Source organism: Chiroxiphia lanceolata, chromosome 4 (genome assembly GCF_009829145.1).
Source record: "Chiroxiphia lanceolata isolate bChiLan1 chromosome 4, bChiLan1.pri, whole genome shotgun sequence".
In the NCBI taxonomy this organism is placed as follows: domain Eukaryota; kingdom Metazoa; phylum Chordata; class Aves; order Passeriformes; family Pipridae; genus Chiroxiphia; species Chiroxiphia lanceolata.
The window spans coordinates 62,421,172-62,444,240 of NC_045640.1; the positions used below are offsets into that span (position 1 = coordinate 62,421,172).

A 23,069-nucleotide genomic window follows, 5' to 3' on the forward strand; every position below is an offset into this window, starting at 1 on the left:
TCCCTGCTCAAGAGATTCCAAGCAGCTATTTATATCTTTCTTTCAGCTGGCAAAAATAATTTTATGAACATAGTTAACACAAAATTCATTGAAAGCTCCCCAAGACTAATTTCCATAGACACCAAATGTACTATGTCTCTATAGTCAATATCATTTTCACACTGAGTTTATAATTATTTCACATGGGCACAGTGACAATTATAACAATCACACCATGTTTTTTTTCTCTTTTTCACGTAATTTAATAAATTATCATCTCCTGGAGACCTTAATATCTTTAACGCTTCCATATCAAGAAAATAATTTTGTCTTTGATGTAATTTTCAGAATAATCAAGTGAAATCAAGTCCCCACTTCTCTATAACCACATTCTCTGCTTCCTGTGCCTGCTTCTGTTCCACAACATAAATTAGTTTCCACTGAAAGTCTCCTGTCTATGTTGACACCTATTTATAGAATTGTATGAGAAAGATCTCAGTACTCTGTGGCTTTGCCTAGGAACCCTGCAACACCCACTTCCAGAGCAGCCTGAAAACCATCAGGTCACTCCTGCACCTCCCTCTGGCTCTCCAATTACCTCTTGGTACGTCTGGGTTCTTTGCAAAAGAACAAGACAAGCAGGACAAAATAGTTCCCCGCCAGAGCAAGCAGCACTCCACAAATAGGTAGGTTTTCAGTATTTTTTTTCCTTTCATCAGCTTTTTCTAGATGTAACTCTATACCCATCAAAATAGCTACAGCTTTTAAAATAAGTGTAAGTTTCTACGGTAGAAACTTATACTACTAAAATTTACTGTATAAACGTATTATTACTATCTAATTATTACTATTAGGTAAGTAGAAACTTACACAACTCAAGAGATTTTTCATTATGTATTGTTTTCTCTTAGCTAAGCTACATGTATTTATCTCACAACTGTTTTTTCATTAATTAATCAGTTCATTATTGATTATTCATGCTTTGTTTCTAGATGGTTACTTTATCTCTGGTAAATTATGCCTCACGAAAGCGAGATTACAATGTAACACAAACTAAGGAAAAATACTTATTATCTTTCCCATCTATCGTGTAATACTTCTATATCTGTATCATCAAACTGTACAAGGTGTTTTATGGCCTCTCCACACTGCTCAGCCATCTCAGGGGACTCAAATGTTAACTTTCTCTTGAACTTACATGTTTTCTGTTTAGGTTTTATTTCCTGAAAGATTCTTAATTTTTGCTGTCAACTCATAGTATGAGGAAAAAATTCACAGCATGCTATTGATTTTATTTAGCTTAACTTCTATGGGGTTTTGCTGCTCATAATTGACCATGACAGCAATTCAGTTGCAGAGAGGTTCAACAAGAACTGATCTGCCTGTAAAGCGAATAGGGAATAGTAAGTAGGAAGAAAAACAATCTGTTGCTATATATGGATTTGGAAAAATAGTGGAAAATTAATATTATTAATTCTCAACTCAACTGATTTTAAACTACCACTTAGCCCTTTAGTGTTTAAGATACAAAATAAGGTACTTAATAATTTAGATCAGTCTTTGGACTTGCATGGTCTCAAAGTCTACCAAACAGTGGAAGTGATAGACTAAGACCTAAGGATGTGTTGTCAGTGTTGTTACACTGCCAATTACAGTGCCAATGCCAATGATCCACAGAAGTCCATGTGCCACTAGTTTAAAGGAACCTGTTACTTTACCACTGCCTCCACCTGTAAGGTAACCCACAGCATATGAAAGCCAGAAAAGAGCAGTGATAGAGATGACAGATGGAATTAAGGCTCCATCTCTGATGAAGTTATAGATAAAAGATTGTTTTAATTACCCTAATGCCTCATAATTAAACAGCTAACAAATGCCTGCACAGAGACATTTAAACACAAGGCACAGAAATTTAAAAGCCCTGTCTAAAAATACAGATATAAAAGCCAACCAGGATATCACAATTTTGTAACATACTAATTTTGAATTGCATAAGCCTTTTGCATTATTTAGCAGAGCTACTGAATTTGTGTCTTTGGTTCTCATTATTCGTATCACTGAGACATCACTTTTAAGAAATAAAGGAAACATTAGCAGCTACCTCGATTCAAAAAGCTTCCACTTTGAATACTTGAGAATGCTATGGGATGTGACAAGTTTCTATATTGCTCTCAGTGATTTTTACTGTACAAATACTAAAATTACAGGGTTTACTTGGGATATTATCTGCACCGCCTCTGGAAATAGTGCCACAGTTGTCAATTATGATAACATCTTTCTCCTGCTCTCTTGCTAGTTACATTTTGCTATGTGGAGAAACAAACCTAGTGCTATCATTCTCACCAGCTGGAGAATTTATTAGCAAACCACTGGGCTCCTTCTGCCTCAGGACGTCTGTTGCCTGACTGCTATTTTTGCAATTTTAGACGATGTCTGTGGCTAGCAAACTGTGAAGAAATGCAAAACACAAATCTATTTAAAAGCATAAGAGAAACTGCTGATACTTACCAAACTATTCCCTGAGCCCCAGAGCCAATGGGTTTCAAGTTCTGGTAGCGTTTGAGAACTGTGAAGGTCGAGTCACCTACTTCCACGCTGTAGAACTGGTTGTCAACTTTGCTTTTGCTCATGTTGTAATGTTTGGCAATATATGACACATCCACTTGTTTCCCAAATCCCTGTTGTACAGAAGAAGGGAAAGGAAGAGGGAGTGGGAAAAAAGAGAGGAACCAAGGTTGGTAAAACATAAGAATACTGATAAAACACTGCCAGCCTAATTTCTCAATATAAATTCCTGCCCTTTTAGGCTTGTTGTCATAGATCTACATGACTCCTCAAATGCTATCAAAGACTATATCAAACCTTTCATGCAGGAAGTCACTGTAAGAAGCCACTGACTAAAGAAAACTAGTCAATTCTCCAGCTGATGTTTGTGACATAGTAACTGTCAACTGCTGGTCTCTGTTTGCCATTACTGCTGCTTATAAGTTCCTGCAGATTCTGCATTCTCATTTGTATTGAAAAAATACCTCATTTTAAAATAAGGTGACTTACATCAATGTAGAAGTGGGACAAGAAACAGGAATCAGACTCTCCATCATCGGTTAGACAGAGTAAATAAGTGTATTCACAAGTGCTAAAACTTTCTCTGAGCATAAGAAAGGCCTTGAGAACATTTCAACAGGAGTTGCAAAAGAAAAGGAGCAGTTTATGAGTCAAACTGCGACCCAACATGGCTCAGCATCACGGAGAGTATTCAGGTTTGGAGTTCTTCCAAAGTTCTAAGTTCCTAAGGGTAGGAGAGTTGCTCTCATGACCTAGTAAATGCATTAGTACCAAGCAAATGCCAATTTTCATTACACAAAACCAAGTTTATTCTTGCACTGTAGCTAGCACTGCAGAGCAGTGCTCCTCCTCAAAATTGTAAAATTAAAAATTATTAATTTTTACAAAATTAGAAAAACTCCCCAAAATTTGCAAAATCACCATGCAGAAAGCTACATTATAACCATTTCATGACTACTACTGAGCTTAGGAATATCCCTTAGGAATATGGAGCAAAGTACACAGCAATTTGAGATAAAAATCAGAATTAGATGCTTTGAATTTAGGATTCTATACTATGATGTTGAGCGCAGAACGCAAAAGTTCAATGTATTACAACAGATCTATCCTCAAATAGTTGACAATTCAGTTATGAAAGTCAAGACTTTCCCAAATGCCTTTGATAGGGAAAAGCAAAGATGTGCCTCTGTTTCTGCATTTATTTTCAAACATGGTTTTTAAATTTTCTTAATTGCTCTACTATAAATTTCTTCCTTTTCCCCCAAAAATCTGAATAATCAACCTTGTTATGTGTCTGTAGACTACTAAGTTCAATTTTAACAGAGCCAGGAAAAAAGTAAAGTTGATTTGGATTGTATTACTCTTTCGATTGAATAGAACATCACAGAAGTGTTCCATGAAGCTGGTCATTAAAAGCAGATAACTGACCTTGCTGAAAACTTGGATTGTCAGGTTTCCCTTAGGACAATTAATATTATTTTTCTGTCCATTATCTCCCTGGAAGGCCCATTGTCACTGGACAGCACTGGTTCATCCTAACTAATTCATTTAGAGACTTTGAAACATTTTAATAAATGTAGCTCTTCATTCAAACACAAAATCTGATTTCAGGAGACCAATTAGAAATTTTACATACACTTTTTATTCAGATGTGGCAGGTGGGAGGGAAGCCCTGCCCTAACACAGAAAGTGAGAGGTTTATGGACACTGACACAGTGGTAAATTGAAGGTTATAGAGAGTGAAATGGTTCCACAAGAGGTTTGAATTTTTGTCATTGCAAGACAGACTGCATGTGATTCACACTGTGTAGTCTTAGTCTTCAAATTTCTTCCATTAGGTGAAGAGAGATGCATAAATTTGGCTAGCCCAGATATTTATACCAGACCTGGGATTGAGAGGTTTTTTTTAAAAAAAAATATGGTCCTGACAGACAAGAATTTCACAGCTCCCTCTGGCTAGACACAAACATTTGGAGCATGGTTTTTTCTGATGTCATTATCAGAACAATGCATGAGATGTTCAGCATTAACACCCATTACTCTGAAACCAATGTTTATATATAAAGTGTCAGCATAAAAATTGCATTCCTTAGTGAGCCTGACTCATAGCCAGCTCCCCTGGAAGCACAGATACAGAGACTTTTTTAAACATATTTGATAACTGTGCTAAGGCTTGGGTGAGCCAGGCCTGCCACAACTTGTTTGTGTCCTCACTCCCAAACTACCTGACAGCTGGTTGTGTGGTATGGAGCTACATGGGAACAGATATTTTATCACTCTATATTTAGAATTGTGTGCACATCAAAATTTCTTGCTTTTAAGTTAGTCTAACTGTGTGAATTACTGGTCTCAGGAACCTCATGCTCCCTACAGTGGGATTTCTGAACTACAGCAGTTCCAGCAGGTGTTTATTTTAAATCTTAATTAAAACAGCTCAAACCCACCACTTATAGTACCTCGGTTATATGGATAATTAGCAAATGTAATTGCTTCAGCCAACAGCAACTAAAGTCATGGGACACAGAAAACCACAACTGGTAAGAACACACAAATGTCTTGATGAGCAGCTCTCATCTGTGTTACACGGATCATTCCAATAACAATCTGCTCCTGACAGTGTGCGAGTAGAAAAGGTAAAGACTGTTTTATTTTTCATGGAATCTTTCTTTTCTTTTTGGATTAATGTTTTTCTGTGTACTTAAGAATCTATGCACCATAAGGTCTTTGACAAAAAACAAAACCAAAAACATAAACACCGAGCATTACTTCTGATTCACTTTGAAGTTAACTTCAAGCAGAATGCCTCTACTGAGTGACAAACACTTCAGCTTTGTGGACAGGCTGAACAGTTTCCAGGTCATCTACTAGATTGCCTCCTCACTTTAAAACCCACACTCCTAAAAAAACTACAAAAACCCACCATATTTTCCAATTTTTCCAAAGCCTAAATAAGCAAAATGAAAACATAAGCCTACTGCTACAGCCCAATGTACTGCTTACTTTCATAAGAACCAGGAGATGAATGATATAAGTATTCTTGTCATGATCCTAACTTAAATCAAACCCCTAAACCAATAAATTAAAAGCATTATTGGATTAATCTGATCAGATCCCCAAACCAAGATGACACATAATCAACAAACCATCTTCAAGCTGATACAACAGCCACTTCCTAAGGAGGACAAGGAAACAGTAGTTTTGTTTTACTCTAAAATTAAGGTAAAAAAACCTTTTCCCATTAGCAAGGAAATTCATAGTCTTTATAGAGCACATCAGTATTAGCTTTAGTTTAAAACCCTGATGAAATGCTTCTTCAAATCCACATAACTCCTCTTAAAGAAACCTGCACACTACATTTTTGTCTTGTTCTGTTACGTTTTCAGTGCTCACTCAAACCCCTTTGAGAAGCCTTGGTGTTGGTATAGAAAAAATATCCCCTTCCCTCCTTTCCTTGCCCTCCATCTACACCACTGAGCTATTTCAGATTCAGGTTTTACTGCATAATGTTTACAAGTTCTGTACTGGCAGCTACAGTTAAAGCTTTGACTATCTGGCATCAGAAAGGAACCCAAGGCTAGGAATTTCCAGTATACACCTTTCTGTATAAACACCTAAACCAGAAACTTCTCTCAAATGAGACTGATACTGACAACTTAAGAAACTAGGAACTAGCACTTCATTCAGAATTAGATGGGGGAAGGAAGTTTCTAGTAACACATGGCAATCAGGTTTGCTTCGCAGGATATCATAGAAAAGGTGTATAGGTTTCATACAGCAAAGTGAATTCCAGTGACTCAAATTTTCAGGTGAACTTTAAATGAACTTGGACGAGCTACAATACTGGGGCCCCAAAGTAATAGTAAACATTGTAGATGTGAAATAAAAGCAAATTTCTCTGTTCTTTTCACTTTGAACAGAACACATCTAAGTTTCACAGACCTTTGCATAATGTGAAAGATTATTCCTCAGAGACAAAGTAAGCATTGGAGTGCCATTTGTTCTTGTTTTTCATAACTATTTAGACAATGGAATTACATTGTTTCAACACTGATAGGAACTTAACTTTCATTTCACATATACAAAAATGTAAGCACCATTATTTTGGTTTATAGACAAAATTGAAAACTTCTAAACACACACTCCCACACCCACTCTCCAGTGCCATTCTCTTTCCTCCATCCTGAGAAAGTTAAGGGAAAGAGAAGTGAAAGTTTTTCAGCCATGAAAACATAATGCACACATCTGCAATGATGTTTGCTTCATATTCAACCAATTGAGAAGGACAGAAAATAAATTGTCAAGACTGAAACATCTGAGGTGAAGGGAAAAAGATACTCTCACCATTACTAAATGCTTAGTGAGCATATATATTTTGCTTTCAAAGAACAATTACTTAAAAATTTAGTGAAACTTAAATAACTTAGTGGCTCACACAATTACAAACTGTATTCTTTCCATGTTTTTCTTTCAGAGCACAGACAGCCAGAAGGTTGAAAAGCACAACAGAAAGAAAGGATGTTATTTTCTATATTACGTGAATTGCTTCCCGATATCCCATTTTATTTGTCTATTTCTATCCTACAAAATAACCATATTTATTATATTTCACAGGCAGACCTTTGTTTCGGAACACCATTCCTTCTATTATTGATGAGCCTAAAATATCACAATTTCTCACAGCTCAGTATCTCATCCATTTTGTCTTTTATAGATACAAATCACACTAATGGCAGTTTAAGACAAATTGTTCTCTTTTGCATCTCCAAGACAATGAGTGCTGTCACAGAACCTGTTAGCAGGCGTCAGTGGAGGGGAAACTTGCATCCTTCCCTGTCTGCCCACAGGAATACCTACAGGGACAGCCTTTCCAGGGTGCTAGGGTGCAAGGCTACTGAAATCAGCTAAATGACTCCACTTGTGTAAATGCAGGTGAGGAAAAGAACTAGATGGAAGGCTGCCTCCTAATTTGCAGCTGGCACAGCATCCAAAGACCAGCAGGATGTGAGAGAGATTGTTCTGAGCCAGCAATCCCAGTGGCTCACCAGTGGCCCCCATACCTCCACCCCATCTCAGGCAAAGAGACTGGTATAGACAAGAGCACATTTCAGAGGTGGATGCTGCCTTTGATTCCCTCAGGATCCAAAAGGATAATATCTTAAAGATACAATTTGACCTTAAAAGTCAGACGCTGAGATTATACAAATTGAAATTCACAAGTATGGTAAAACCCTCAATCTTCTTGCCAGCTTCAAAAACTTCTACAGAGGCAAGACCTGCTCACTCCTGAGCATCAGCTAAGGCAACAGCGCTATTAATTTAATGGCTATCCTCCCACTTGCACAGCTGTAATTTTCTTACAAGATTCAAGTGTCAGAATTCTGAGATAAACATGCATTTACTGAGCCCTCTGCTTTGGATTTAACAATCACAGGTTTTGCTGTGTCAATTTGGATGGCCACAGAAAACACCACTTGGGAAATATAGAGTATCTTTGCACAGAAAGACCTACTAAACTATTTTTAATCATGTATTCTGTATATGCCACACTTATGGCAGAAATTATGTCTATTTTTCTCACCAGAAAGACAGACTTCTCACTTATTCGACTCAAAAGTCCACAGATAGAGATCAAAACTCCTACAGAAAGTAGGTTTTTCATCCTTTGTGTGTGTGTGTGTTTGGATGTAATATTACAGGTTTTGATCTTACCAGCCATATCACGCCACAGTTCTCCATTCTTCCACCTCATTCTCATCCTGTAAGGATTGTATTAGGCAGCCAGTCTTCCTGATTTTTGTGTGTTTTCAGTGGGATTTAAATGTTAATTCTTTGCCTCCTTTTAATCTCTCTCCAGTAGCCCTGCCCTAGATCCTAGACACAATCTACATTCCTTTATGAAGTCTGCCTTTCAAGTAGCCAGGTGAGCCCTGCAAACGACTGGTTAGTCACTGATCTTTATACATTTGTTTTGTTCACTCTATTTTAACACATCATATAAAACATCTTATTAGATGGAGTACAATATATGTAAGTGCTGTTTTTTGGGGTTTTTTTTGGGGGGGGGGTTATTCTAGGTTTTTTTTTTTGTTTAAACACTGTCCTTGTTTAACCTCTTCTAACTGAGATACCAAAAAACAATCAGCTCACCTAATTCTGATTACACATGAAGCTTTGGGTCTGCCTTCTCTCGTCTTTTCAATTTTATCTACTCAAAACATGAAGCAAGCACTACTTACTTATTCTTCACTTGTCCTCAGCATGTTCACTGAGTGTTACCTACTTTTAATTCCTTCTTTTTTACAGGCACAAAATTTTTGGAGCTCATTTATAACTGTGGTATCCCATGTTGCTCAGAAGCCCCTGTGACCCAAAAGTGCATGCTTCATTCCAGGCCAGATTTCAAACAGATGACCAATATGTGAGTGTCTGCACAACAAAACAACTAGTTCAAATGATTCCTTGTTCCCCTGATGCCTGAAGAACTCAATGCTGATAGACAGATGACATCCAACCCTGGCCATTGTACCGAAGAAGGTAGGGTTGAAAGGACTGATCAAGAAACAGAGAGAAAAAATTCCTTGAGACTGAGGTTTCTTTATGGACAGGAACAATATCCATGATCCAAATAAAAAATGTAGCCAAAAATATGGAAAAGAAAGATTTGAGACTAGGTGTTAAAGCTACTGTGAATATGTTTGCAAACATCTGACTCAGGTACAGCTCCAGAAACAGAAAACCAGCAATGACCCACTGTGGATCTGTGGCCAAAACAGAGGAAAGCAACATCAACAGCAACATCTAACTATGTTAGATGAGAAGAAACAGGCTTCAACCAGCTTTTATCTGCAAGAGAATCAATGTGAAGATCTGAAGACCCTGAAAAAGGTATTTGTGTGACAAGTGCTTGAAGAATAGAATCCTGTTTCCTGCAATATCGGGATAGTATCTCTTTGTGTGCATTTATTGGATGACTCCTCTCTGGGCACCTTCTGCAGCCATTAAAAATGAATCTATTTCATTCAGTGATAAAAATGCATCCAAAATGTTGTTGATTTCATCATATACACTTTAACAAAGACACTGTGAATACATTTGGTTCTCTGTGTTCCTCTGAACACCTTTTATCAAGTAATGGTAACAGAAAAGGAATGTCTTCAGTAAATCAAGAACCTGGAGTGCAGTGACAGAAAGGATTGGCTCCACGCAGCCACGCACTGACTGAGGCTAAGACTAAATGAGAACTGGATGTAAAAGGAAGTGATTTAGAGTACATTTCCTCTCTGCATGTGTAAAACAGAAATGTTTCTGTGCAGCTTTGTTTTGGTCTAAGTAAAAGGGAGAGGAAAGTCAGCATCAGAGCTATGCAAAAAACTCTTCTGCATAGTGAAAGTAACGTTTTCATCAATAACATCTTTTTCATAAAATGTGAGAAAAAACCCTGTTGTGCAATTTTTGCAAATTTTTTTTTGAACGAAACTGTCAAAACATTGCAAAAATACTATGTTTAGCAAAATCCCTTCTCTCAAAAACCGTGGAAGAATTAAGCCAGTTGAACATATCACACAAAGAACAGAAGATAAAAAAGAGAAGACAGTTAGACAGATTATCAAACTGAATAGCCAAGATCCATCCCAGAACTGATGATACTTAGTCCAGAGCCAGCCTTCTCAGGAGAACAAGTATTTAGTACTTCAGAGTTAAAAACGTAAAGCAAACCTTCCAACACCTGACACTCTTTTGTGTTAAATGCTTACATACACGTAGTAGCCCTTTCTTCTTAAACTCACTTGAACATACTTGAACCCCAAATGTAATATGAAAGGCAAAAAATAGTGTTTATCATAAAGTAATTTCTAAGAATACAGCATCATTCTCACCCTCAAAATTGAAGAATGTTCCTAATGTCCTTCCAGTGAGTTAGATTACTGGTGTTCCATCAGTGTTTCATCTCATAAAAAAAAACAAACCCCCTCAACAAAAAAATCCCCCTAAACTATGAAGAGACAGAATTCAAGCACAAAAGACTGTACAGAAGTGAGCAAAAAAAGTCATCTTTCAATCACGAGTGAAAAAATATGCATATACATACACATATGCTAGCTAACTTAACCAAGAGAATCAAAAACTGGACAAATCAAAAAGCTTTTTTCTTTGCATCACTGATTTAGTCTCAGCCTTGTAGACTTCCAGGTATTGTGACCAAGCAATTTCAAGGGTAATGTAGAAATACAGAATTGACTATTGTGCAGTCTCACGACTATGGAACCTGCATAGCACATGGAGTTCAATGGGAGACAAAACAAACACCACAATTTTAATTACCTTCCCTACATTTCCAGTAAAGGTAAACTAAGGGACAGAAAATTACAGTCATACGCTAGAATGTAAAAGGCTCTGTCTCAAAAAACCCTAGAGGCTAAGATAAAATAGTTTTAGTTTGTAGTTTTTCTGTTTGCAAACTGTGCCATTATTTTTCACTAAAAAAATTACATTAACATGAATCAACAAAATAAACTTAAAAGTAAATAGAAAAGTAATTTTTGTGATGCATTTTTCTATTTTTTTTGTATTTATTCTCTTTCTTATAACCAGTTACTCGCAGTAAGCTTCTGAAATTCACTTCTATTTTTCTTTTATTATAGTATGAATTGCAAAAATGAAGTACAAGTATATACTGTACCTTGTTTTACCTGTAAGGAACACACACCTGACAAAAGGCAATCTTCACATCCAGAGTAGGTTCACCACAATAATACAAGAAATGGCGGCTCATAAATACCTGCAATTAAAGAAAAGTAGACATAGAAATCTTGTCTGTCTGCTGATGTGCAAGTACAATGCAGCTCTAGCTACATTTGGATTCTAAACCCAACCTGAGCTGCTGTCCAGCTCGTGGACAAAAGAAATGTTGGAACACTGAACTGTAAATAGGATTTAAATTCTTTCTGATGCTCACCAAGGTTATGGCTTCAAATATTACTTGGTTACATCTTTAAAATTTTACAGTAACTGATGTCATTACCTCAAAGTTTATCATGTCACTGGTATACTCCTACACCAACAAAAAATTAAAATCAGGTCAATAATGTTTTAAACAATGTGGGAATGGGAGACAGTTATTGTCATGGGGAGGAAAGAAAAAAGTCCTAAGTTGAGAAATATTAGGAAAGTTATAGAAATGGAAAGACTAATTACATCGTCGTATAAATCCATGGCACAACCACTTTATGAATGTAGTTCTGGTTCTCATCTTAAGATTATACAACTAAAAAAGCTACAGTAAAAGGCAGTATAAAGGGTTCAAGCACATACAGATTCCACACATGAAACAACTGCACAGACCGGGAATTTTTTTTAGCCTGTAAAAGAACTGAGTGGAAATATGCTGGAGATCCACAAAATGAATGGCATACTTAAAAATGAAAACAGGCTCCCATTCCTTTATTTTAATGAAAAAATTTTGTGGCATCACGTTATGTTATCAAAAAAAAAAGATTTAGAATCAGCAATAGGAGAGACATCTTTGTATGCTCCTTTATCACTGTGAAACTCTCTGCCTCATGTTGCTGTGGAAGTCAGAAGTCAACATAAGTACTAATATGATTAGGCAAATTCACATAAGAAGTATTCTGCTAAAGGCTATTGACCTCAAAAATATCATCCCTGACTCGAGACAACTCTGAGTCACAGTCTGCCACTATATGCTCACCCCATTTTCAGATTCTTTCACAGGCATCTGATACTGGCCAAGGGAGTCCTACACTAGACTAGACAGGCCTCCCTTTGTGCCCTATTATAGCTGTTTTAGCTTAATTCCAAAGTACCACATCCAGCTCTGACTAACCAATCCTTTCCTAGCTGCATTCTAGCACGGACATCAATGGAAAAAAATAACACAAACTACAAACCAAAACACAGCAATGCTATCAAGCTGGAATAGGTATCTGTGTCACAAGACTTTGAAGCACATCAATTTTTCTGCATGACTCCAAAAAGACCACCCAAACCGAACACACCAAACAACAACAACAAAAAACTTTTAACAGTGCAATTAAAAAGGAAAGCAACTCTTAGGTAAGATGAAATAAGTAATATATAACTTCATGTTTTTCTTTTCAACATCAGGTCATTAGAGAGACTTAAAAATCAAAACAAAGCAACCATCCAACCATCACTGCATGAAGATAAAGCCACGATTCTGAAACACTATGTAGCTACTTAGGGCACTTGTCTCCAACAGGAACAATTAATTAACTTCAGGTGTAAATGGCACTAAATAAGACAAGACTTAATCTGGAGTGACTTCAACTCGCACCAACTGATCAGGACTAAAGAAACTGCAAGAAAGTATTCGCCAGTACTTGCCAACTTCAATGCATCACATGCTCCCACACGAGTTTAATTTTTAATGAATGAACGTATGAATAATCCTGTTATGAAAGCAAGTTCATGACCTTTTCTGCATCACGTTACAATGTCTGAGATTGCTGTCTCATTGCCCAGTGAGTCATTACCAGAGCCTCACACTCCACAGTGGGTTTATATTAGTTTCTGTTGAAACAAGAAGAAAGAATACTTTTTTTAAAAAAAAAAAAAAAAGCTTTTGTCATTAGTCATATTGCCAGTGATTTCTGGAAAGCCAGAAGATAGTTACACTGTCATGCTGCACTTATATACACTGGCATGATGCATTATATTGCTATAATAATCAATGACTGAAATGTCAATATGATCAATATATGGTTATAACATACCACATTCAAGAAAGAAACTAGTAGTGATAAGTGAAGAAAGGAAGGGAAGAAAATTGGGGTAATTTGGTTTCTCACTGCATTTGCTGTGAGGGTCTACTGAGAAGACACATTTTGTATTATATATGCATTACTAGGCATACACAGCTCCTCACTTTCCACAGGAGTGACTGTAACTTAATAGTCACCCTGGGCAGAGCAATAGACTGGTGAATTTTATGAACTGGAATACATTTTGCAATTTATTATGTTGTCCTTGTATGCAGTGCATGCTTATAAAATAATAGACGCATGATATGTTTTAATGGCCTAGATCAATACCCACATTCTTCTGTACATGAGATATACCAAATGAATCACTACAGAGCTGAGTTCCACCAACTGTACAGCAATGAGAATACACAGCACAGCACAGTGGTCTGTAAGACCCTGTACCCAGGGCAAAACAGCTTTGAGTTTATGTTTTACACAGCGTATATTGAATTCATACAAGGTTCCCTTCAGCGCCCTGTAAGTAATCACACATGTAGGTAACTTCTAATTCCTTCACACAGAAAATACATTCACACTCACCTGCATAAATCTCTTTGATCATATCTCCTCTGGTGCTACCTGACACCATATCACTAGAGGCATTTAAGAAATGTCAGTGTAAAGTGAATAAAGAACTGGTCTGATGCTGAGATAATCGTGTTACAACATAAAGCAGTTATAAAACAAGAAGCTACTGAGACAAACAGCATCACCCACTAGAGATCGAAGTCTTAGGTGAGAGCATAAGCATCCAATATTTCTTTACCCTGTTTCTGACACTTTATCTTTTCAACCTTGAGTGAAATCACTCAGGGTGGGAAGAGCTGGGAGAAAGGAACAGTGCTGATACAACAAAACACCTCGTAAAAACCCAGGCCGGCATCCAGCTGGGAAGCGATTGCAGTAGCATCACAGGGAGAAAACGTGTCTGTGAAACACCAACACCACAACTGGATCTCAAATTTTCATCACGATCAAAGCATCTGTATGTCAGAAGCTGTAAAAACATACGAGACTCAGCAGCAAATACATGATCTATTTTCAGGCAAAACAGAACTAGGAGGCACTAAAATTAGGAGGAGGAAAGTAGACATGAAGGGAAGATAAAGAAAATCCTGAAAATTCTCTGAGCTGTCCAGTGGCACAGTCCCCAAGGGAACCACTGCCTGGAACTGTGAACATACCACGGAGGCTTGGCCTCTACCTAGCCTGCTGCTCTGTCATCCTCTTCTTCACTCCACTCCTCCCTTACAAAAAGCTATTCTTCAAAATAGAACATTGACTAAAGACATGCCCCAGTTTAGGCATGACCTTCCCTTTGCCTGCAGTGGTGCTATCAAATCTGCCTTTTCTGGACAAGGACTTTTTATTTTTAAAAATGGTTATCTGCCTCTCCAGGGGTCAGGAGGATTATCTTATTATTATTCAAACAGCTCTCTGAAGACTGAAAGGATTGAATCAATACTATTAGTATAATTACTGAGAGCAGAGAGGAAACCGTGAAACGAGAGTAGCCAAAACAGATTAGAAAACTTACAGTAACTGTAGTTCTCAAATCTTTCTGCTCATCGTTGAATTCTTTCCTCACCCTCAATGCTATACGATGTTGGTATCCAGTGAGCGTCTGGGCAATTTGACAACCAACCTTTTGTCCTAGGGAGCCTTGTTTTGCTACCCAGACCACACTATCATTCACATGATTGGCTCCTGGATCACGGACAGAGAAGCTGTTTTTGCCTTAAGCCAAACAGATGCAAACTTCTGAGGGCCTGGAACTGTCGCTGTACCCACCCCAGGAGAGCCTCAGCACTTGCACCCATCATGTTGCCTCTAAGCTGCTTCACTAGCTGACCTTAACGAGCTCTCTTGTCTGCAGGAAGCATCACAGTCACTTTCTTTTCAGAAAATATCTTCATGATGGTTCCTCACCCCTGTGCCTCCTAATCACTGGGCAAATCCCTTGTTCCCAATAACACGAGGCAAATCCCTTGGCCTGTCACAGCATATTTAACACGTTTTGTGAAAATTCAGAAAGCAAATGTGGATCCTCAGGAAAGCTCCACATAAGTTTTTAATTCAGAGAGATGAGGGAGCCAGCTGCCTTGCTGCAATGCTGCTTTCTTTGTCACAGCCCAGACAGGCAGGACTCTTCACCTCATCCCACAGGATAACCACCTATGTCAAATGCACCGATCCAGGAATGAAACAGGGTTTTTCCCTTCATAAGAAAAACCACAGCAGCTGTTTGACCTCTATTTAAACCAGTATTGCTGCAGTTACAATGAAAATTCCAAACTAGCCCTGGTGCTGTTCTCACCATCTCACACGCTTCTGAGACTATACTCTGAGAGGTATTTACAAATCCTAGAACAAAACAAAATGGAAACAAATGCTTCAAATCCTAATTTAAAAAATAACCCCACCTGGAATTAAAAAAAAAATAATTAGAAGCAGAAGTTCTAATTTAAACAGGAATCAAATGGCATCTGAAGATACAATAGAGAGAACTACCTGTACATAAAACACCACTAGATTTAAATATGGCACAGCGTGGCTGTAAACTGGAAGGTTTGAACAGAATCCCGGGACATCTCCCAATAATATGCTATAATCTATGCCTAGTCCCATAAATTGTGATAATCTATATATATATATATTCCTATCAAGTGTCAAATCCAGCATTTCTGCTTATTTGACATTACCACCCAAGTACATCTCATGTGCACTATGGGTACAGTGAATGTGCTCCCTATCTTCACAGGCATGTAGCTCTGTACTTGGGCTACAAAAGGTAAAATAAAGTATTTATTACTGCCTCATTATATTTCATTCATGAACATAAATATTCAGAGCATGAAAAAAAATCATGAAACAGCACCATCATTTAAAGTCCTTTTAAAAAAATCCTGTCCCACTTCAATGAGAGAGGGAAATGGATCAATTTATCTGTCACTTAAAAACCTTCTTAAAAAACACTAATGTTCAAAGATTAACCTTTATGAATTATTAATACTTCCTGATTTGAAAATGTGTTTCAATAATTTCATGCATTTTCAGTACTGGAATTCCTCCATCCTTCATCTGAAAATATATACTCTCACCACAGTATCTTAAAAGTGCTCTGAAACTTTCAGTAATGCTGTCACTCCTGTAACTATATTTTTCCTCTACTGAAATTTGACTCTTCTACTCTGTATAAACAACAAGAGGAATGTAGGAAATAATGAAGACCTGACTAAATGCACATAGTATGACAAAGCATACTGGCAGAGAATGGTAATGTCTGATCCCCAAACTCCTACAGAATTTCAAATGTGGGCTTTATCACCTTTAATATGCTCAAGAAAGAAGGCCTGCAATTTGCCCACATTTTTCATGTAATTGCTGCCAGTTATGATTGGGATATATATGTTCAAATAATCCTGTCAAACTGGTCTTCAAAGAAAAAAACTTCAGGCTTTTCAGCAATTTTTATAGAACTTAAATTTGTTTCACATCTAACTCACAGCACTTCAACAGGAGACCCATTGCTTAGCAAGAAACTCCAAGACCTGACAGGATAAAGATGAACCAAAATTTGCAAGTGGATTAATAATAGACAGGGAGAATGTTTCTATTGTAAAAGAGTGCTTTTCTATTGTGCCTATTCTCTCACTTTAATTATTCTTGGAATAACCAGGGAAAGAAATAGTGTGAACAATAATTACCATGGTTAAATCCCAGCAGAAACAGATCATTTTCCACTGGGATGAAAAGGGATAGCATGTAAAAATGCACAGGAATCATGCAAGTAGCTCTAAAATGAGCTGCTGGAAGAGAAAAGACAGTGGTGAAGAAAATCTAGGAATAGCACTGAGAAGGCTTTCAGAGGAAATAGGTTTGAAAGGAAAAAGAACAAAAAAAAAAACAAACTGAAAAGACAAGGGACTAATAAACAGATTTTCCTATTGATCACAGCTCATGTGCAGAAGCCCTAAGCCTGGCCTTGCTACTAGGTTCTTGTGTATTCCTCAATCCTTTATTATGAGTTAGATCTCCAAATTTGACAACACTTGTTCTAAATGCCAAAATTTTAACAGTCCAAGATATCACATATACACATAATATTTTTATGAACAGGTACCATCTGAAAAAGAACCTGCTCCTGTGAGATGCTGCAGAAGATTAATTAGTCAAAGTTCATGGTGATTTTGTTACAATCTCTCATACCATCTTTTCATTTGCAGCTGAGTATCTTCCCTTCCTGATGCAAATTCAAAGAGAAAATAAACCTAGCCACTTCCTAGGGGCATTAAATTAAACTTCAGTGTTGGAAACAGCTCTGAATTTACACTGAATGAATCTCCAGTGGTAAATGTGCAAGACCATGACTACTATTGTCAGATAAAAATGAAGAAAAGCTAATTGGAAAGAAAAAGACAAAAACTTCAGGTAACCATCTCAGCACAGCTGAATGAAAAATTCTTCCCTCTCGGAAATTTGTTTTTCCCTATTAGAAAAAAAAAAATCCGTAAAAAGCTGTTCCTTGGATAAATGTCAGTGGCAAAACTGCCTGAAGGTACACAGTGAATCACATCAAAACTATTTTTAATACACTCCCAAGTCAGAGCACAATCTCCAAACTAACTCAAATTTGTATTTGCCTTCGACACAGGTGGCCCTGGCATTTTATGACTGGTGAAAATTACCTATCTTTTAAAGAATGCATAGAGAAAAATACTCAATTACTATCTGCATCAGGTAGTATCAAGAAAGTTAATAGATCTGAATAAACTATATATTTTAAGTTCTAATACTTTGGAATTAATTTTTTATACACTGAACTGTATGCTACTGGATCTCATTTTTAATAGGCTGCTCTGCCACAAATGTTAACCACTCCATTAGCATGCAAAAAGAATGAAAATCCTGGTTGAAAGCAAAATTCTAACTTCAGGAGAAATGTATGAACGATCAACATATAGATCCTGTTTCAGGATACCTTCATTTTGTGGCACTATGGCAACAATTTCTATAACAGTATAATTCAATTTAGGGGAAAAAATTATGGTTTTGGGCATGTAAGAGGAACAAATTACATAAACAAAATAATATTTAGCCAAGCTTTTACTTATTTGATAAAAAATTTTCTTACATTTTACCCATGCTAATTTTTCCTGTATCAAAGTACGTATGGTGGAGATATGAAAAGCTGTTCAGGACTATGGAATAACTTGCTCAACTGAAACATTTGTATTTATGATAACCTTAAAAAAACTACATAATTTACCATTGAACTGAGCCAGCTAATTTACCACACATGGTTATTCAGGACCAGAATCACATAATCACCCACATTTGAGGGTGCCTTGGGAAATCAATTATCCAACCTCTCTAATCAAAACAAGGACTGTTGCTTCAGTTTGCAAAGTTACAATGCTCAGCCCCTGCCTTGGTTTGTATTTGCATATTAATACAGTAGCCACACAACTAAAAATACTATTACTCCAAAAAATGTAAGAGGCTTAGTTCTGGAGTGCATGTCTGTGGCCATGAGCAGATTACACTGTAAATTCTGCAGCTACAAACCAGCTTATTTCTCAAACAACCAAAATCTGGATTCCTTCCCTTCTGAAAAGCTGTTCTCCCTTCTGAGCTTTAACATTTGTAGATTTTAATTACTTCCATAACAAAAACACTGCTAGAACTACTCATCTTGAGGATGCAAGCAGGATTTATTGCAAAATCACTGCAGATCATTCATACCAAATGACATTTATATATTGTTTTAGAAGACACAGAAAATATTTTGATACTTTCTGGCTTCTGTTGATTAAAACTCTAAATATAAGAGAGAAAAATCTTACTGGAGTAAGAAAAGGCCCTGTGCTTCTGATGATCAATAAATAAATCTAACATAATGCAAGACTAGAGAGAATAGCTTGTCTGCTTGCTGGGCCATAACGACTCACCTATGCTGCTGTTGTTTAGAACCTGTCATGCTGGTGCAGAATGGCTAAAGAAAAATTCCTTTAGAGTTAGGCAGACACAAACCCATCAAAAGTGGATGTTTTCTTGCTCTAGTCTAACCACAGTCAATGCTGGCTAAAAGTTCTTCAAACTACAAGCCTACAAGCTGGTGCATACAACTGCACAATGCTTTCCCCTTTAGCCTCCTTGGCTGCCTGCAGGCACATGGACACTGATATGTTCTAATAATCCCATATATGTTTGTTTTCTGTTCTTCAAATAGGTATTTCTCCTTAAGAACTACATCAGATTCAGCCACGAAGCTCTTACATTAATCAAGCCCCCAACTACACAAAACCTGAAGTGTAGCACGGACACTTTCACTGATGCTCAACTTCTTCATGTCTGACACACAATTTGCAAGAAACTTGAGCTTACTATATTTAGCAGCTACACCAAAAATAAAACAAAGGGAAATAAAACTATCCATTACTACAAGGAATAATAATGATAATTACTGATCCACTGAATACAATGAAAGTTCCAGGGTCTGACAAAACAGTGAGACGTGAACTATTTAAAGAAAGCATATCTGCTGCTGCCAAGTGGTTTTGCTGCAATAGCGTTATTCAGTTTTCCATATGCAAAACTAGAAATATAGTAGCTCATCAATGCAAAAATACAGAATCATGAAGGCTATTGTTAGTTTCTTATTATACAAATAACTGTAAACTACCACATTAGGAAAAAAATTACGGTTTTGTGAACTTTGACTGGACAGGTAAGGAGTGATTAAAACAAAGTCACGTTTCTTTTAGGCTCCTGTATGCAAGTAAAGCAATAAACAGTGTGTTAAAACACAAAGGTTAAGCGTCACAAGAAAGTAACTTTTTTTCTTTGTTTCTCTTTGTTCTGTAGAATTGGAACAAAGTGACTTTGATAAAGTCAGAGGATGGGAATTTCAGATACAGTAAGTAGAAACACTTCTTCATGTACAATTCTTTTTAGGCCACAAAATTAATATGTTGTTGCAGAAAGTACAGCAAGGCCAGCTATTTAATAAAAGTAAGGCTGTCTGGATCTATAATCACAGACATAAAATGGTTAGGTTTGGAAGTGACCTAAAGATCTTCTAGTTCCACCCTCTCTGCCATGAATAGAGACGCCACTTACTACATCAGCTTGCTCAGGGCCACATTCAGCCTGGCCTTGAACACTTCCAGGAATGGGACATCCACAACCTCTCTGAGCAACCTGTGCTGGTGCCTCATCACCCTCACAGTAGAAAAATTCATCCTAACATCTAAACTAAACCTACTCTCTTTTAGTTTAAAACCATTGCCCCTTGTTCTGACACCACCTGCCTGTATAAAAAGTCCCTCTCTCCTTTTTATAAGCCCCCTTAAGGTCCTGAAAGGCTGCAATGAGGTCTTCCCTAAGTCTTGTCTCCAGGCTGAACAACCCAGCTCTCTCAGCCTGTAATAGCTAATGGTTACAGCAAATAAGATGTTCTGGTTCAGAACTTCAATTAAGGTCCCCCCATCTGAGGCCTACTGTGCAGGAAAAGTCCTATTATGGTTATTTACAGATAACCTAAATGACCAATCTATGTATTACTTTGAAAGAATTTGGACTGGAAGATCAGAGATGAGTATCACAATGTGATACATTGCCATGATAAGGGTAAACATGTATTTACATGAGGTACTTTAACTAAAGAATTTAAGAACCACAAGAGCACAACCTTATCCTGCTTTTGACTCCCTAAAGGTAAGTGCAAAAATAATTCTCAAGCTCTTCCATTTAGAATCATAGAATCATAGAATCGATTGGGTTGGAAAAGACCTCTGAGATCATCGAGTCCAACCCTTGGTCCAAATCCAGTCCATTTACTAGATCATGGCACTCAGTGCCACGTCCAATCTGCGTTTAAAAATCTCCAGGGATGGTGAATCCACCACCTCTCTGGGCAGCCCATTCCAATGCCTGATTACTCTCTCTGTAAAGAATTTTTTTTAGCTCCTTCTTATCTAATTTTTCAATAATGCTGCAATCCATATCTTGCTCTTCTAACGATTTTGTTTCCTTTTTCAGCTGTGACTCAATCACCAGAGCTAGAAACCTCCTGATGTCCAGTGTCAAGCTTTCTTTAGGCTCACAACAAAATAGCAAGGTAAATACTACTTATTTTGTCCAGCTCTTCACACTTGATTAGTTCTATTCCCTATAAATCATTTGCCTTATATGCATCCCATTTAACTACAAGTCTGGAAGAGTATAGGCAAATACATATTTTTTAAAGCTTCACACACACATGCCATCGGATCAGTAGCAATAATAATCACACCCCTCACATGTGTTCATAACGCGCATGGTCATCTAAAGAAGAGAAAGCTCTTAAGGGAGATATAAACCCACATGCCCTTTCTGTTCTAGGAAAATCTCAGCCACTCAGTGTGTGCCCAAGGCACAGATGCTTCCTAGAGCTCCCATATGGACAGTGCAGCTTCACATTAGCCTCAGTGAAGGCCCATGCTCACAAAGCATAACACAGCCCTTGCACAATTCCACTGGAGCACTGGCTTTCACTCTCCCAAACCAGAAATGTAAACATGAATGAAAACATGTAGAACTTGGTCATATGCCAGGGCTCTAGAGTTCTGGATTAGGGTTTCAGGGCTTTAACATGTTTTTTGGGTGGCAGCCTTTATCAAGGGCTCAATGGGGAATCATTTTCTTTCTCTGAAACACCTGTTGGCCAGTAAAATTCCAATTACTCTTAGCTCTTTTCTTGCAGCAGGCAAGGAATATACAGCACAAGAAGGCAATTGCTGTTTGAACGAGCAACAGACCAGTGAACATAACAGGTTTCTAGAGTCATTTCCTAAATGTAAACAAGTATAAACCTCTCCTGATCCAGGCAGAAGCTAGCAGCACCTTGCATAATTTTACTCTCCGTTCCTATCTTCTAGGCTTCTAAACACAGATGAATATTATGAAAAATAGATATATATAAAATATATTCATATATAAAGTATAATAATAAATTTTCTTGTTCTCTAGAACCTCGCAAAGGCCATGTGTCCAGAAAACATAACCAGACATCTCTGCTGCCTGCTTTTCAATGCCAAGCTGAAAATGCTGTACTGAAGGACACTGATTTCCTGTATCATCAGTAAGTTTGAGGCTGTTTCCCAAACAGCAGCAGATGCCCCGAGAATCAGATACGACCGTCCCTTAGTGTTTTCTGATGTCATTTCCAGCTCCCATAGAAACTGCAAATAGGACAAATCAATTTATATCCAACTGACCTGGCATCACTTAAAAGGAATTATGCTGCTGTGAGACAGCTGATGGATTCCTCTTCTCCATTTCAAAGTGGTAACATGGGCAACTGCAACATGCAATGAACATCATGAAGCTGCTCCACACAAAAATGACTTGCTATCCAGAAAAACCAACTGATTTCAGATAAGAAATTTGCTTCACATAGTTTTCAACCTCCTGTAGACTACAGAATAGTTTTCATAACCTATGCTACATAAATCCTTTGCAATAATGTACACAGTTAATGTATTTCCAAGGTAGCTGACTGTTTACTGTAAACCTTATGATAAAACCCACACCTTTCAGACCTCCTTCCCCCCTGCTCCAAGTACAGTGTGCTAAGCAAAAGTAGGAGCTAGATGTTCTACAAAAACAGAGTTTTTGTAAAGACCTCAAGAGCTCCTACACACGCATTTGACAGAGAACAAAATCAAAGCACTAGAAAAATAAATGATATGTTCATTC

General features: G+C 37.4%; 1 protein-coding gene and 1 long non-coding RNA gene across 15 annotated transcripts in view; one reads left to right on the forward strand and one right to left on the reverse strand.

The window, feature by feature from the left end:
- LOC116785560 (mitogen-activated protein kinase 10) overlaps positions 1–23,069 on the reverse strand; it is a 165,663-nt gene that overhangs the window by 71,046 nt on the left and 71,548 nt on the right. For 10 of the 14 annotated variants that reach the window (XM_032685276.1, XM_032685275.1, XM_032685281.1 and 7 more), the window contains 2 exons: positions 11,252–11,323; positions 2,488–2,657 (listed from right to left, as the gene is read on the reverse strand). In XM_032685276.1, coding sequence (XP_032541167.1) covers positions 2,488–2,657; positions 11,252–11,323 — 242 coding nt within the window. Of the gene's footprint in view, positions 1–2,487; positions 2,658–11,224; positions 11,324–22,588; positions 22,619–23,069 lie in introns of those variants that run through there. The other 4 variants (XM_032685287.1, XM_032685286.1, XM_032685284.1 and 1 more) reach the window with 3 other exon arrangements.
- Positions 599–9,130, forward strand: LOC116785569. Its single transcript, XR_004356590.1, has 3 exons — positions 599–665; positions 8,399–8,464; positions 8,848–9,130. It is a non-coding gene; the product is annotated as an uncharacterized LOC116785569 (long non-coding RNA).